At 38.1% G+C, this 18,392-nt stretch overlaps 1 protein-coding gene across 2 annotated transcripts in view; it reads left to right on the forward strand.

The window, feature by feature from the left end:
* The first annotated feature begins 3,545 nt into the window (after positions 1-3,545).
* slc13a5a (solute carrier family 13 member 5a) overlaps positions 3,546-18,392 on the forward strand; it is a 52,136-nt gene continuing 37,289 nt past the window's right edge. Inside the window, exons 1-4 of one of the 2 annotated variants that reach the window (XM_056262164.1) lie at positions 3,546-3,765; positions 13,354-13,482; positions 13,739-13,875; positions 13,953-14,140. In XM_056262164.1, the coding sequence (XP_056118139.1) occupies positions 3,658-3,765; positions 13,354-13,482; positions 13,739-13,875; positions 13,953-14,140 (562 nt within the window). In that variant the 5' untranslated portion in view covers positions 3,546-3,657. The remainder of the gene's footprint in view (positions 3,766-13,353; positions 13,483-13,738; positions 13,876-13,952; positions 14,141-18,392) is intronic. The other variant, XM_056262163.1, reaches the window with a different exon arrangement.

The following is an 18,392-nucleotide window of genomic DNA, read 5'->3' on the forward strand; positions in this document are numbered from 1 at the left end:
GGCGCCTGGGCCTCACCATCTCCCTGCCATCACCTCAGTCGGTCAGGCTCAAATTACCACATTGGCTCCTCCCTCTATCAATATCGCTGTGGATCGTCTCCCTCATGGCCGTCTCCTGAAAATCTCTCTGAATCGCTCTGAAATCTCATCTGCCGTCAGTACCACCCTGGATCCAACACTCTTGTTCCTAGTTTCCTGCCAGTCATCAGTTGTCATGGACACTCATTTGAGTCATCACACCTGCTCGTTATATTGTAACCTACCCGCCGTCCAGCTTCTCTGCTTGGAGCAGGGAGACCGCCACGCCAGCATTAGCATGCGGTCCAAAGCACGCATTCCAGCGGGCGGTCCGAGGGATGACTTCACCGCATTCGTGGAGTGGGTGCTGGTGCTGAACAACGCCTCTCCGTTCACCATCAGCCTGGCAGTGGACCACACCAGCCCCACTCTACTTCCAGAGACCAGCCATCTGTACCGACGACCAGCACAGTGGAGACACGAGAGCACACTGCAAACCGTGGACTTCAGCCTGCCACGATTGACGAGCCCGAGCCTGAAGACAGGACGGAAGGAGTCATCGCCCCAGAGCCTGATCCACAAGGTGTATCTGACCAGGTGCGTGAGCCCGCTACATTGTGTGCTGCCGAGGGAGTGTTAGTGGAGTTTGAGAGCTTAGAGGAAAGGCCCGCCCACAACCTCACCGTGGTGGACGGGATAACTATGGTTGCTGGAACATTTTTTGGACTATTGTTTGAGGAGGTAATTCACCTGTTTCTCCTGACTCTTCTGTTTCCCCCGCTGGTTCCGTCCAGCCCTGACCTGCCTGTTTCCCCGCTGGTTCTATCCAGCCCCTAACTGCCTGTTACCCCGCTGGTTCCGTCCAGCCCTGTATCTCCTGTGATCCTGCCTCCTCAAACTGCCAGTTCCTCAGCCCCGCCTCCTCTGGTAACCTTCTGCCCCTCTTCATCTCCTGCATTGAAGTGTGTGGATCCGCTTCGGTGCTTCAGGCCACCATCTCCGCCTAAACCAGAGGATCCCCTGGCTCCGCCTCCAACCTCTGAACCCAACATTCCACCACGGCCTGTCGACGCATCGTACTAGTAGTTTCTTTTTCTTGCTCAGACACATTATGAGAAAGTATTTTAAAAATCTGTTAAATGCGTTGTATTGAATCATTCTGAATTTGCAAAAATTGCTTTTGAATTCAATCAATAACTTATGAATCATGATTTAAATAAAAATCTGATAAATTATTGCAAGATTAATGTAATTATAGAACCGGGCCTGCAATAAATTCTGTAAAACCTTCAAACTCTCCTAGCTAACTGCCATGACACAGAAGGGAACAGATGGTGGATGTAAAATATTTTTTTTATTATCAAGAGTTTATTGACAGAGTGGGAGCAAAACAGAACACAACAGGTGAAGGATTGTAGATGACACGTAGGACTTAGCTGACTGTAACGCAAATGAAGATGAAGGAAGTGAGGTTGAGGATGATGTAGATCGAGAAACGAAGACACAGGGAGGTTATGAGGATCCGAAGACTGCAGACTTCAGACTACTGAAGAAGATGAGGATGAAGACGAAGATCAGGTACGGGAATGCTGGGAATCTCTGGTGAGAGCAGGAAGAGTCTGTGTAACGTGTGACAAGACCAGATAGTGAACTGGAGGGAGTGCAGGCTTGATATGGTGAGGCTGATGAGGGTGAACAGGTGCAGGTGATTAGAATTCCGGTGATGATGAACGAGTGGGCGGATCTGGTGCTGAAGGCTGAGTGGATGGTGTGTGGACACTAACAGGGAACTTTCTCAGAACTTTGTGGAAAGGTTCTCTCAAAGTTATAAACTAATTTACTTACAGTAACGTCAACTATTTTTTTGTTCAAAGTTATCTGGTCTTTAAGAATGTTTTCAAAAAGTTCTCAAAAATCGTTTATGGAAGATTTTTACCTGAAACATTTAGTTGGATGTTCGCCTAACGTTTTTTAAAATTGTTAATGCTTCTTTGAGAATGTTCAGAGAACATTCAAAAGTAATGTTCAAATTACATTTGCGAAATGATAAGATGGAGTGTTCCCTTAACGTTTGCATAACCTATATATATATATATATATATATATATATATATATATATATATATATATATATATATATATATATATTACATTTAAAAATTTTAACATTTAGAGAAATTTAACATTTTCTTCATGGTAACATTAGCAAAACGTTCTTAGAACATATTTTTGTCAGCTGGGTCTTTTTCTACTTTAAAACTTATACTTTTTTGGGTACATATTCAGTTGTAATTGTTAGTTCAATTTAATTCCAATACTTCAAATTCCAGTTTTAGATACAATTCTATATTCTGAATTAATTAATTTGAGTCCAATTAGAACTGAATAGGAGTATAAAAAACATTATACACTATACAAGTTCCAGTTATAGACCAGATGAAAAATACTGACAAGAAGAATGACCAATAGATTGTTCCACCAAGCTGTCACTATCCCAAACGAGACTTGGATTTGGTTTAGTGTTCCTTTGACATTATTGTGTACTTTGTATTGTCTTTGTTTTGTCTGTTAAATATTTCACAATTCCATGCTGTAAATCTATAAAACATGAAGATGTTCTTGTATGCATTTGTGACCATTGGGGAATACATTAAAACTGTCCAAAGTCGAGTTTGATCCACCACTTTTAACTTTCTTTTATTACATAATTTGGCTGTATCATAAATAAGAAATCCCTTTATGACTGTTGATCAGTCTTGTTATTGATGTTTCACTTTATTTTATTGTTTTTACAGCCTAGCAGCAGCAAAAAGTTCACCTGAAACACAAAACTTGGGTTCATCAGGATTTCCCACAAGTCACTGACTTGAGGAAACCTCATCCTTTCCCTCTCACAGAGAACTATTGTCAGTATCTCAGCAGGTCTGTGAGTCTGACTCCCTGCTGGTTCTGTGTAGAGTTTCAGCAAAGGCAGCTCTGTTTATCTCCCTGTCATTCAACTCTATTCAGATAAGAGCTTCTTCTTGTGCTCCCCCATCCAATCTCACTTTCCTAGTTCATTCGGGCTGTGTTCGCTTACTTTGTGAGAAATATCAATCATGAATTTTGGGATTTGTGAAAAGTAAAGGAGATGTTAAAGATAGAAGAAGAAGCACTTAAGAGCATATATCTATCTGCTGTTTAGAGCCTGGTCCCTGAGGGTCCTACATGAATCTGTTGAGAAGACAGAAAATAGCTATATTTTTAATGTGTAATTTGGATGACTGACCAAGACATAAGATTCCTCTCTAAATCGTTTGTCAGGTATATTGAATAAACCAGACCTGCATGCGATTGATTGACTCTGACAAGTAAGGTATGTTGACGAAACTTTGGTGATGAAATTCATAGGTTAATATTTAAGAATTGAGGACCGGTACAAACCTCGCACGCGCATAATTATGCGCTCCAGTGTGTGTGTGTGTGTGTGTGTGTGTGTGTGTGTGTGTGCGCGCGTGTGTGTGAATGAGAAAGACAGAGAGAAAGAGAGAGAGCGCGCGCGATCCCCTGCACTGTCCACAGATCAGTACACAGAAGTTTTGCCTACTTTCCTCCCGTTTGGACTTTTCTTTGTTAAGTTATCCTAAACCCACAGGCCTAATGATGGCTTCACATATTCTGAACCTTATATGGAGGATGAAAAATGGACTGATTCTCTTTTGCACCCCATTCCTTCTCCTTCCTTTGCCACTTGTCATTGGAACAAAGGTGAGGCTAATTGTATGATGCATGTAGTTTTAAATAGGCAAAAATGTGATTAACTGAAAAGCTGAAGATCCATAAATATAAATGCTGTGTCGTTCTCACTGGCCAGTGAGTGATTTGATTTGACAGTCAAGCGTGTCTAAAACATGCGAAAGAGAGTCGAGAAAGACCCTGAGTTGGACTTTTTACGCATCTTTCGAGGTTCTTTCAGTCGGATTTCTCTGTGCCTTGCGAGCAAGGGTACGAGACCATGCATAACACTGGGGGCGACACATTCCTTCACCACAAACACACAATGCCCTATATTTGTCTTAACCCTTTACTGTCAAAAGTTTTTTTTTGTACTAACAAATCATTATAAGAACGTCTCACTAAAATTTTTTTGACAGGTCTACTTAGAAAATGTAGACTTTATGTGATAACATCTACAATAACTGGTCTTGTTGAAATGAAATAGGCCTACATGATTTAAGATTATTATAACTGAATTCAACCAACCTGAAAAAAACAAAGTTTGATATCATCTTTTTTTGTTTTATATGATGATCCACCTTGATGTAAATACACTAAAAAAATAATGAATTACCCTTAGTTAATTTAACTGAATACATTTTTTTCCACACAATTTAATTTAGTTCATTCAAAATAAATCAGTTTAGTTGGGTCAACACAATTTAGTTGGTTAAGGTCAAATTAACTTATACTAGCATATTTAGCTTCATTATGTTAGTCAATAAAAAATATATATATGTTGGTCCAACTTAGTTTTTAATTTAAAGGGGTGGTATAATGCCCTTTTCAAAAGATGTAAAATAAGTCTTTGGTGTCCCCAGAGTGTGTATGTGAAGTTTTAGCTCACAATACCTCACAGATATTTTTATATAGCATGTTAAAATTGTCACTTTTTGAGGGTGAGCAAAAACGAACCGTTTTCTTGTGTGTGTGTGTGTCTGTCCCTTTAAATGCAAATGAGATGATGCTCCCGGAACAGAGGGCGGAGCTTGTGTCCTTTTAAAGGAGAACTCCAGCGCAAAATGAACCTCGGGTGTAATAACACATTGGTACAGACTAAATCGTTCCCTGCGATTTGTTTTCATGATAATCGAATGTAAAGAGTTTTATCTCTAAAAACAGTTTAGCTTATAACGCTAGTATATTGGCATAGAGTAAGCAAAAGGAAATCGCTAGTTAAAGGGTAACTAAACACTGAAACAACTTTTTTTAGTTAATGAACTGTAAGAATGGAGCTTCATAAATGCTGTTCTTTGATTCGAGTACATTTTTTGACATTTGGGTATAAAGTATTTTAATTTTCAAATATATGGTGTAAAAACGTATGAGTGCTGCCCTCTTCAGGTTAAACGGAAAGCTCCTGCAGTAGGGGTACTCTCTGACGTAGGATACTCTCTGACGTAACTCTGTCACGCCCTTGGTGCGAGCTCACCACGCCCTTGGCAGCCCCTGGTATAAAAGCATCTGGTTCCGTCAAAACTACTGTAGCGAGTCAGGAGTTGGAATTACGAGTAATGAAAACGATCAGGGGTGCATTTCCCGAAAGCATCGTTAGCCAACTATGGTCGCAAGTTGGTCGCAAATCCCATTGAACTCTATTGGTAACGACGGAATTTGCGACCATAGTTGGCTAACGATGCTTTCGGGAAACGCACCCCAGGATAGTTTTATATTTGAAAATCAACAAACAACAAAGAAAACAAGCAGCTCTATGCACTTTTTAAGGCAAGATTCTATTCTGTGGCATTTCCTTCTGACCGTCGTCAATAGCAACGCATTATAAACACAGTGCAAATCCATGCATCACAACGGACGCGCTCTCTCGTTTCATTCAAATACAATTTGCCGTCTTGCGAGTTTGACAGCAGCTGTCAATCAATCCCTCACTGCGGTCTCAGTTCGTCCCCTCTATCTCCGCTGGGCTCTGCCCACTTTTCCAGCATTTTTCAAATATTGCCAGTGGGTGGAGTCAGGCTCTGACCAGGGGTTTAGTTACCCTTTAATACCACTAACAAGGCTCAAATTAGCCCCACACTAACACGGCAGCATAATGAGGGTCCGTACATGCAAACCGAAGCATTGAGAACTTTGTAAGTGTACAGAGAGTTTAATAAGAAGATACTTTACACAGACAGTACAGTTAGCGCATACAGACAGGAGCCATCTTGGAAAACAGTCTCGATCAGTCAAACCACGAACACGGTGATACGTGAGCTGAACTGTGACTTGGAATCTCATATGGTCCGTTGTTTCCGGAAGAAAGCACTGAGCGCATAAGAGAAGCACTTAACGCAACAGAGAAAATAAAAAAATAAATATAATTTATCTTATCTTCAATATCTACACGTACTGTTCGCTCACCCTCGTGGTTCGATTGGTCGAGACTGTTTTCCAAGATGGCTCCTGTCTGTATGCGCTAACTGTACTGTCTGTGTAAAGTATCTTCTTATTAAACTGTCTGTACACTTACAAAGTTCTCAATGCTTCGGTTTGCATGTAAGGACCCTCATTATGCTGCCGTGTTAGTGTGGGGCTAATTTGAGCCTTGTTAGTGGTATTAACTAGCGATCTCTTTTTGCTTACTCTATGCCAATATACTAGCGTTATAAGCTAAACTGTTTTTAGAGATAAAACTCTTTACATTCGATTATCATGAAAACAAATCTCAGGGAACGATTTAGTCTGTACTTCTAGTCTGTCTGTTATTACACCCGAGGTTCATTTTGCACCGGAGTTCTCCTTTAACTCACACAGACATGAACTGAAAATTTTAAAAACTTGTAGCCTTTTATGTTCAAACCGGAGTCGGACAATGATGAACAGATGTGCCCTTCGTTAGTGCCCTTCGTTAACACGCAAACGGAGAATTCGCCTCTGAAAACTATTCTTTCTAAAAACTCCGGCCAGAGTCGAGATTTTGGAAAACTTCGTTTGCACGTTTGCATGTAGGCCTAAACTGAGAAAACTGAGTTTTAGGCAGCCGACGTAACGTGACAGAACTTGCACCTGCGTAAAAAGTGCGACCTTGCAAATTGATTCGTTCGATTGGCTAACGTGGGCTTGAGCCTCTCGTTACACTACCACCTACAGGTTTGACATGCTCTTGCCGGGTTCGTGTAAGAAGAAGTGACAACAAGTAGAATGCAACAGGACATTTCTGAATGGTTAGTTGATGAATTTATGTAGCTTATTTGTAGTTATCTTCTAGTCATTGATTAGCATATTCTGTCATGATAATAAATCACGTTCCTGGGGGCGGGGTTTATGTACATTTTAGGGTTCGTGATGTCACTAAAGGCGGGCATAGCCCACACTGTGAGATTTTCTGACTCATGCGACTCTTTTACGGGGTCGGGCCGATTTTCAGCTTTGTCGTGCGTCGTTTGTCGTGCAGTGTACAGGGAGAAACGAGAGGCGATTAGCCTCTCCAGACCGGCAATCGGATGTTTGGATGAATTTCTGGCATGTTAGAAATTTTGGTCGCTCCTCGTGAGTCTTGACTATATCGCACAGTTGAAGCAAAGCTACGAACCAATTGCCCTAAACTCAGTGTTTTTTTCCCTCACCGCGCCTGCGCGAAAACAGAAGTTTAACCATTTCATTTGCAGCAAGAAAGAAAACGAAAAGAGGGAGATCTTTAAGTTCTGTAGCTCAAACTAGCTACAAATTACTGTTGCTTACCTCCAGTTCGTGTTGCAAAATGAATTAACCATATATTACCCACGTCTTCCTAGCCACCTGCGATGTATCTACACCGTGCCTCTTTTATTAATTTGAAACAATGTTTTTGAAATGAAGCTTGTAGAGCATTCACCCAATGCTCGCTTGTAGTTGAATGTGCCTCTGTAGCCACCATACTGGTTACCATACGGCGCATGCGCAGAAGGTGGCGGGAGACGGAGACCAGGCTAGGATACTGGTGACTGGGAGCTGTATAGAGCTGGTAAGTCCCCCGCCCATACGTAAAACTCCAAGTGGACCTCTAGGTTGAAAAAGCGTCAATGCAAGTGAATGAGAGAAAATAATTATTTTCTGATCCCGTTTGAATTGTGCCATGAATGTGAACATATGTTGTCTGTGAATTTTTTATATAATTTCTCATGTAACGAGTTTGACAGTATATTGTATGATTCTTTGGCTAGCAGTTGTGGAATAAACATAACGAGAAAGACTTCACGTCGCATATGTGACGTCACCGCATAACACATTTTCCCTCCACAAATCACGGTGCGATAATCTAAGGAATTAGATCGAGATGCCTGTGTGTTTTGTACCCAAATCTCACCATGAAGTGGACCAAAGACACAGGCATGTTTAGCGGGATCCGTGTGCTAGTGGTGGTGACGTATATCAAAAGCGTCGAAAGCAGCGAAGAGTTGTAGTCCACAAAGTGCTCTCACACAAAGTCTAACCGCATGAAAATTCTACCCGCTAAATTGTAGCATTCTTTACACTAAAAATTATATAAAAAATTAACAGACAACATATGTTCACATTCATTGCAAAATTCAAAAGGGATTAGAAAATAATTAATTTCTCTCATTCACTTGCATTGACGATTTTTTAACCTAGAGGTCCAGCGGGGTAAGCGGAAGGGGCGGGACTTACCAGCTCTATAAGCAAGCTAATAAACAGAGTTCAGTTTATAAAGTATTCCGTCTGAGTAGACATTTTACAAAGCTGTTTTTAATTTTCATTGATGACTAATTATTGCAGTGTTCGGACATATTATAGACGGTTGATAATTTGAATTATATGCCTATAATTCATTGTAATCGACCTAAATGTTTTAGATAATTGTCAATGAGGAGCAGCTTCTATGTAATCTTTTATTATCCTCACAGCGCGTTGGTTATGCTGTGATGTGCTATGAAATTATTGCGTGGCAAATTAATTATAATAGCCTAAGCCTAGTGTGAGTAGTCAAGTCGCAGCTCGACGTTCGGACCATATAGTGTGAGCACGTAAATCCTGAGCTTTGGCTTTACATCGCATGCGATCTACTTGTTCAGTGCGAGTAGGTAACCTTGCTGAAATCACACAGACATCGCACAGTGTATGCCCGCCTTTACCCGGGAGGAAGCTCGTGTGGTCCCTACCAGCCGTTTGTTGTAGTCCTTAAAAAGCAATTTCTTTAAAAGAAAATATCTCCCTTTGCTTTGAACTTTGAGCATTGTAACTTTGCAGATGTTGTTAATGGATGCAACATTACACACTAACATTAAACAGCAACATTACACACTAACTAGTTAGAAAATAAATCATAATCAACTACCCCTTTAATTTACATATAGGCTTAAATATCAAATATGTACTATCAATTATTATAATACACACAATTTAAATGGATCCACTAAGCATGGACAGGTGTCATATATAATAAGTGTTAAAGACTTGAGTGCCTAGCCTAAACACATACGCTAGGCTACTCTTCAGCACAATGGTAACCACAACATTCAATAGGCCTATTAGAAACTCATTTAAATGTCCAACATTACTGAACATTAAACATTAACATAAACTTAAAGGGAAACATCTTTCCCTTTACTGAAAAACACATAAAATAACACTTAATCCCTAAATTTATTCTCCTAATGCAGTCCTTTTCCAAAGCTTGCTGGGAACTACAGATCCACTGCCAGGGCTGCATTTCTCAAAAGCACCATGAGCTAAGCTCTACTTAGGCTTATATGCTTTTGGGAAACGAAGCCCAGTTAGTTGTGTCAACAAAAATTATTCATGTAGTTTTAACACAAATTAATGAAGTAAAATAGATTACGTGGATTGAACACATTTAAATTAAGTTGTGACAAAATGTTAAATGGTGTTACTTTAGCTAATTTTAATTCATTAAATTGAACAATTTACTTGAAGTATGTTTGTTTTATAATCTCAATTGTGATTTTCACTTTGATGCAACATAATGTGTATAATAACCCCAAATCACAATTTCTCATTGAAGCAAAATTCGCCGGTCAGCAAGGAGCAGCCAAACACAAACCTTTTCTTCTTCTTTGTCCTTCAGAGCAGATGTCCTGTAGCTGCCACGACTATATACTAGGTCTGGTGTTCAGTCGTAGTGCGCATGTGTCGAATGTGTCCTTCCGGAGCTTTATTGGAAATTGAACATTGGGTCAATGTAACTCAATTAAATTAAAACAGCATTCCCTTGTTTTAACGTTATAAACCTGATTGAATTAGGTTACAACCACACAATTCAAATGTATAGGTAGAAATACCTCCTTACAGCAACAACTGCACATGTTCACTTTTTAGTTTAGAAAAAAAAAATGGTAGACCAACCTTATTTAGTTACTTTATAAACATGATTATTTTCACACAATCACTTAATTAAAAACAGCACCAACAGTAACAAAATGTTAAAAAAAGTAAAAAAGTTATCATTCAGCAACAGCATGCAGGTCATATAGCCTAATCACAACAGCCTATGTCACAATGTAGTCTCATCTCAGTAGCAATGTTTCATAATTAGATCATGTGTAATATGTTAAGGTCTTTATAGCATTATTTTGACACTTGTCTGATTGTTATCAGATCTTTTTGCAGTAGAGTGTTTCTGAGTGACTGAGTAATGAAAGGAACTTTGCACCTCAGGCCCTTCTTAAGTCAAAGCATATAGCATCCAAGTAGGCTACATGTAGAAATCCATAAAACAATGCCGACAGTTGCACATTACAATTTTGTATTACCTTGATGAAAAGTTTAACAGTGTTTGGATAAGTTCCTTATTCCAGATGTGTTTGTTTTTCATATTAAGGACACCCAAATATAATGATCCAATTGCGAGGTACTCCCTTCAAATATGAATATAAACTGTTAGATATACAGGCTAAAAGTGATGTCCAGCCTTTATGTAAATTGGCATATTCACCGATTATTCAAATATTAATACAAAATTGTTAAAGATTTTGTAAGCATATTTTGTAGTTGCACTTGGAGTCAATTGTTTTATTTGTAATAATGGAGTGAAACATGCCAAATTGTGGGGACATAATTTTAGGCCAGGCTTTAATACAAAGAAATTATGAACAAACGCAAAAACATAGCTGTAGTTTGCCTTTTTATCGGTAAATAATTTTGTTAGACAAGTACCTTAACCAAGTTTATTGTTGTGTTCTTCACTTATATATAAAATATTTCCCTCATATTTTGATGGTTTATTCAAACTTGTAGGGTCATTAAACCAAATATCCCCTCCAGACATCACTTTTGGCCACACTGTTACATTTTTTTGTGTGAAATTACAGTATATTCCAGCCCTAGTGAAAAAAAGTATACTTTATTGTATTTGAAATATATTCCCTTTTTCAATAGAAAAAGGGAATTAAAAAAAGGAATTTCAATAGAAAAATGTTAGTTACAAATATACTAACAAAAATTGTACTATCGTTAAATATATTAAAAGTATATTAGCATCATGCTTTTACTTCACAATACAACTTTTAACACACTTTAAAATAATTGCACTTTAGTATATTTTATAAACATATATTTTATACTTGAGGTAAAAATTCAGTTTGTTTTTTAAAAGTGTATTTATTTGCACTTTATTAAAAATATATTTTAGGTATATTTTAACTGTGTGCTGGAAATGATAATTGTAACAATGCATTGAAAGTATACTTTCAAAATACATAGTATACAATAGTATTTAGTACGAAGTATAGCTAAGTATTATTTGTTAATTAATGTGCATTTTGTTATTGAAGACAGAGTAGACAATTTGCAGTATTTGGAATAAGCCAAAGGTATACTGAGTATTACTGAGCATTTCTCAAATATAACACACTTATAGGCGTCGATAGCCTCGTGGGCAAGTGTGCCGACATTTAGCGCCGTTGTGCTCTGGGAGACCCGAGTTTGAGTCCTGGCTCGTGGACCTTTCCCGATCCCTTCTCCTCTCTCTCTTCCTGTCTATCTACTGTCCTATCCTAATAAAAAGGCAAAAACGCCAAAATGAAATCTTAAAAAAAAAAATGTATATATATATATATATATATATATATATATAAATACACTTATGGTATATTGCTTGTATGTTTCGAAGACATTCGTATTTAATTTGTAATGTACTTGTAACACAAATAGAGTACACTTTAATATCACTAATCAAGCAGATATTTAGTCTCAGGCATATACTTAAAGTATACTAAGTAATTACTAAGTATAATAAGTTATGCTTTATGGTTATGCTTAACATTATGCTTAATGTTATGCTTTATTTGTTAAATATCAACATCAAGGTTGTAATTTAATTACAACTAAAATATACTTAGTTCAAAATTAGTTGTTTTAAAATAGCACACTTCAAGTTAACTAATCATTAACACACTTGAAGTTTACTAAATTAGTCTGGCTGCAAGTATACTTCAAATTTTTTTTTTTTTATACCAGGGAGGTTAATAATTACTTTCACAGTAATCCACAGTAGGACTTCTCTTAATCTAACTGCACTATAAAATCTACAATATCATACTGTATTTCTACAGTGTATATGTACTATGAAGGTACCCAGCATGCAGTGCGGCATGAATAGATTATGCGGTGGAGTTTCTTGATTCTTGTTGGTTTTATCTGTTTAACTTATTTTTGGTTAACTTTTAACAGTTTGTGTTTGTTTATTTTGTAATGTTATTATTAATTGTTGAGTGTTACCATTGTTGTGTTTTGTTTGTCGAGTATTGATGTCTGTGCATCATTGTGATGGAAGAAAAAAAAATTGTGTTGCAAGATAATGTCACACCTTTCAAAGATAGCCTAAATCTCAGCAGCTGCTTTACTATTGAAATATATCCATCTACAAACAATAATGAATTTGAAGTAAGATATTGATAAATTATTATGCTGAAATAATGTTAATAATAGTATAATTTGACTAACCTAAAAACAGGCAATTAGCTTATTTTATATTCTAGCTTGCCATTGTTTTAACAAATGTTTTCATTTGTCACACTTCTGACTTGGCTAGAAATCTGAATCTGAATTTACAAGGTCCAAGATCCAAAGCAAATGGAACACTAATCACCATTATGGTGACTTCAAAACAATTACAGCACTAAGCAATATAATTTCTTACAGTGGCATGGTTAAAGACAACTTTATAATGTGAATTCACAGTAAAACAAAAGCAGTAAATTACTGTGATGTCAGCATCATTTTGCTGTTGATTAACACTAATTAATAAGAAAATTACCCAGCATGATTCATTTAACTGTAAATTTCTGACTACAGTAATTTATTGTAAAATAATACTTTTTAATCCTGTAAATTCCTGGCATTTTTTTTTACAGTGCACTACTGTATGCTTGCTCACCAAGGCTGCATTTATGTTATCTAAAACACAGTAAAACAGTAATATTGCAAAATATTATAACAATTTAAAACTACTTTTTTTCTATTTTAATATGTTTTAAAAAGTTATTTATTCCTGTGATGGCAAAGCTGAATTTTTAGCAGCCATTTATCCAGTCTTCAGTGTTAATATAAACGGAATTACTCCAAACTTTTGAATGTTTCATATATTCATACTCCTGGCTGTGTTCTGTTTTTCATCTGCAGGAGGCTGGATGTGCCTATGTAGTTGCACTGATGGCAGTGTACTGGTGTACAGAGGTGCTTCCACTGGCTATCACTGCTCTCCTGCCTGCTGTGCTCTTTCCGCTCTTCAGAATCATGGAGTCCAAAGATGTAGGTTTCAGGTCCTATTAACCATCCTATTAGCATAACTGACTTTACCTTCAGTAATGTCTCCTACCTTAACGTATATCTTTCTTTTTAACTATACATCACTAATTTTTACTCGTTATTTTTCTTCATCATACTTTTATAATCTTAATCCTAAAGGAATGAAGATCTTCATATAGATGTTTTTTTTTTTTTTTTTTTTTTTTTTTTTGCTGTTTCATTATGTATGTGACTCAAACTTTATATATCTGTATGATAGGTATGTATGCAGTACCTAAAGGACACCAACATGCTGTTTCTAGGTGGGCTGATGGTGGCTGTAGCTGTTGAACACTGGAACCTACACAAGAGAATCGCACTCCGGGTGTTGCTCATCGTGGGCGTACGACCAGCTCTGTAAGCAATTAAAATTTTCTGGGAATATGCTCATTTAAAACAGCAGTCTCAGTAATACCTCTTCTGCCTTTCTGCAGGCTGATGCTGGGCTTCATGGGAGTAACGGCCTTCCTCTCCATGTGGATCAGTAACACGGCCACAACAGCCATGATGGTGCCTATCGTTCAAGCTGTGCTCGAGCAGCTCAACAGCACAGCAGAACAAGAGCAGACCTCCATTCCAGAGAATGAAGAGAAAAATACTGAGAAACCAAATGAAACCCAGGGTGAGAAATAATCTTAATATATCTTGAAGATATATGACTACCCAGTTCAGACATAAATAGTGAAGATTGTATGCACTTTTTATCTGATGTGGGGTTCTAATTAGTGTTATTTTAGTATCATACTATTATATTTGTTATTAATATGTATTATATCTGTTATATATATATATATATATAACAGATATAATACATATTAAAAACAAATATAATAGTATGATACTAAAATAACACTAGTGGTTGTGGTGAGATGATGCGACCCCTTCACTCTTCGGTTGTCCTCCCTCCAGCACAGCTGGAGGTGTTAAGCAGTTGGCTGTGAGAAATAAGAGCAGACTGATATAATGTAGTGGGTTATCGCAGCTCCCTTAGGCTTGTGTTCAGGTCTGGATTGATTATACAGTACGTAGAATTGCTGAGAGCGACTCCCTATCCCTATGTAGCTGTGGCTCGCACTGGTCTAATGCAGGAGTCCCCGTTTCATTAACGGTTAAGCATGGAGGCTATGGGGCTTTTTCCTAATGCCTATAATACTGAGCTTTCTAGGGAACAAGGCTGTAGTGTCACAGGATGGGTCCTAATTGGTTGCTGACGCATTTAGGTTTCTCTGGGTCGAGGCCCATCGAGTCATTCAGCGCTTAAGCCTGGCAATATTGTGCTTGGTGAACTTCACAGCGCACAGGCAGTCTTTGGTCAGCATGGCGTACAGTGGGTATTAACATTCCCATAGCATCAACTGACTTAGCATCGAATTCGCGTCTGCCGACCGAGTTGAAAAATCTGAACTTTGGCGTCAATTCGCGCCGCGTTAACCAATCAGGAGCCTAGCTGCTTGCTGCTGCATTTATCATCAACACAAAAATAAATGACATATTAGGTGGGTGAGGGCGAGGGTGATCCTCGCTCCGATGCGGGACAACAGGTCATCAAACTGGGCGCGGGACAGGCGGAAGTATCGCTGAAAGCGGCCGTCATCCAGGCGCAGCTCCTGGAGCGAGCAATGGTAAAACTCGCCAAACTGGGTTCGCCTCCGAAGGGTCTGGTGGAAACAAATACGGCGACGATGATCCCTACGTCGCTGTTCTGCTCTCCAGAGCAAATACAGAGCGGTGACTCTCCCGATGAATGCTCGATCAAAATAAAAAAGAAGGCCGCCAACAGGTTTCGAATCCGACGCGCGTAAATTTCGCTTCAAACTTCAGTTTCACTCTTGACGCGCAAATTAACACAAAGTGGTCAAGTGTCAAACTAGACGCGGTAGACGCGAATTTGACGCGCTATTCGCGTCCGGTGTGAACGCACAGTCAGGCTCCATTTGACATCATCGGACTGCCGTCGACCAATAAATGTGGCGTTAATTCACACATGCTTTCTCAGGGAACCTGTAGTGAAGACTACCTTGATATATGATAAGGACTGGTTTCAGGTGTGTTTAGCAGTGTACTAGGTGTGTCGGTCAGAACACGACAGAGATACAAGTGATCAACTTGAACTGGTTTATTATGACAAGGATATCAAGATGAACATCAGAGGGGGGAGTCAACCACTAACATACACCCTACTGAACGTCCAGTGACGGAGGAGGCGGCTTTGGTCTGCAATAGGCCCTTTGGGCTTTATGGGTGACAGTGAATTATCTGGGCCTTCTCTGGCAAAAGCAGGTTGTTTCCGGAATTCTGAGGAATTAACAGTTGTTACGAAGTGTGGAAGAATGTCAAGCGAGCAATCAATAATTGGGATGTGGGCACAAAAGGCACAGGTGGAAGAAAAGATGAAGTAATGTTGTTAGCTTAACCCTCTGGGGACCAGAGTGTTTTTGGGGCCCTTGGGATGTTTTGACATGCACTGACATTTGTGCTTTTTTCAGTTATTTATAAACATGTTAATGGCAAAGGTGTAAATTCACTCTATATAGCACAAACTTGGCTACCATGAGATCTGAGCAACATGTATGTACATGTTTGTATTTTTAATAGAATAATGTTTATGCGTGGTTATTGAAAAAAATAAAAATGAAAGTTGCTGAAATAAGACCACAAAACACATATTGATTATTTCTTCACAAGACTTTTGAAAATTGTATCACATAGCCTAGAATATTTGCTCCAAAACTATGTGAGAATCATCCTGACTACTCATTCAGATAAGTCAATAAAGTCTTTTACACTTTTAATGACGTGTTTTGTTTGAGAAAGCTTTATGCAGGAGGCTTGATCTCTCATTAATATGTGTGGCATTCCACACCTGAGAAAGACAAAGACCCTCCCATAATGGCCCTATTAGGTGCTATCAGGCCATATCATTACAGGAGCCTTGCACAAAGAATGAGGAGATTTAAAAAAGAATGGCTTTTAGATTGTTTGGATTTATATAAGGAAAATACAGGGTGCATACGTCTGGACACTTCTATCACACACCCTTCACCATATAGACATGGTTTTATTTCAGTTCAAAGTTCAAAGTTAGAGTTGGAAACATCTTGAAAAGAAAAAAATTTCTCCATAAATGTCTTAGTTTGATCATACATATTTCAAAGTTGAGGATTCATTATTTTGATATAGCTTGAACAAACACCATAACATCTTAGTTGATTAGTTTATTGACAAAACATATTTAACATATGAGCAGAAACTCCTAAAAAAAGCTTATTTGATGTCTATTTTAGAGTAAAAACTTTATCCAAAACGAGTCAACGAAATGTTGTCTGTTATTTAGTCTGTAACAGTGCGTATCTGTGCGTTCATTCATTCATTCATTCATTCACACACACACACACACACACACACACACACACACACACACACAAACATGATTCACATTTAACAGTATGCTATTTTTCCGTTTACAGACACTACGTTATTCTATATCGCGATTAGAACAAAGCACTTGCAAAAAACACTTACTTCTCAGCTGAATCTGTTCATCCTCGAAATAAACCCAGTGGTAAATGTCCCAGGATTGTTCCTCATACAGCCGCGCAAGACGACAGTAGATTAATCTGACTAAAAAATAATGTGTGTTTTCAGAGTTTATGGGCGTTAACGCGTCTCAATGTGTTGCTTCACATATTTGCGTTTGAATAGCGCGTGCTCTCTGTGGGCGTGTCACATTACCAGAGATAATCAGCTGAGAGAACGATAATGAGATGGGCTGATACGTCTCTCTTTTTATATAGATGACATAAACGGAGAATAATAATTTTAGTTTTGAATCGGATCATTTAAAAGTACAAACTCAAATGATTTAAAAGATATATTCCTTATGGCTGGGTGAATAGTATTAGCTGAGTTGTGTTGAAGATTAGAGACGTGCTCCAGAAAAAAAGTTCACCCGAGAGGCAGAACGCACACCCTGTTTATTTTCTTTATTTTACAAAGCACAATATTTTATTTCGATTGTATGTGGGCACATAAAAAAGTAGACATTTAACAGATTATTTTCTCATATTTCTTAACTCTATATGAACAGAAATGATGGTAGTACTTTAAGTCTATTTTTCTGCTATGTGAAAAAAAAACGAGCAAAACGCGCCGGCGCGTTTCTGGTCCCCAGAGGGTTAATGAGTAGGTGTTAAGTCTTGATTTGACGGGAGTGTAACATGAATTGTGCTGGTATTTTGATGTGGTTTCCCTGTAAAAGACAAAGAACAGCACTCTAATAACAGCAACGCTATTACAAATGACTACGTTAGCTCCGTTACATATGCCACATTATCATAGCAAATAATACACAAACTATTTGACTCCTCCCCTCATACATGAACCATGCATGAACACAAGATATAACGTCATACTGACAAGCATTATGTTACTTATATAACTCACAATTATATCATCCATCGTTTTGTGGTTATTATTTATCAACATGAGTTATTAAACATTGTTGAGGATTCATTATTTTGATATAGCTTGAACAAACACCATAACATCTTAGTTGATTAGTTTATTGACAAAACATACTATATATTTAACATATGAGCAGAAACTCCTAAAAAAAGCTTATTTGATGTCTATTTTAGAGTAAAAACTTTATCCAAAACGAGTCAACGAAATGTTGTCTGTTATTTAGTCTGTAACAGTGCGTATCTGTGCGTTCATTCATTCATTCATTCATTCACACACACACACACACACACACACACACAAACATGATTCACATTTAACAGTATGCTATTTTTCCGTTTACAGACACTACGTTATTCTATATCGCGATTAGAACAAAGCACTTGCAAAAAACACTTACTTCTCAGCTGAAT

Source organism: Rhinichthys klamathensis, unplaced genomic scaffold (genome assembly GCF_029890125.1).
Source record: "Rhinichthys klamathensis goyatoka isolate OS25496 unplaced genomic scaffold, OSU_Roscu_1.1 h1tg000191l_1, whole genome shotgun sequence".
Lineage (NCBI taxonomy): Eukaryota > Metazoa > Chordata > Actinopteri > Cypriniformes > Leuciscidae > Rhinichthys > Rhinichthys klamathensis.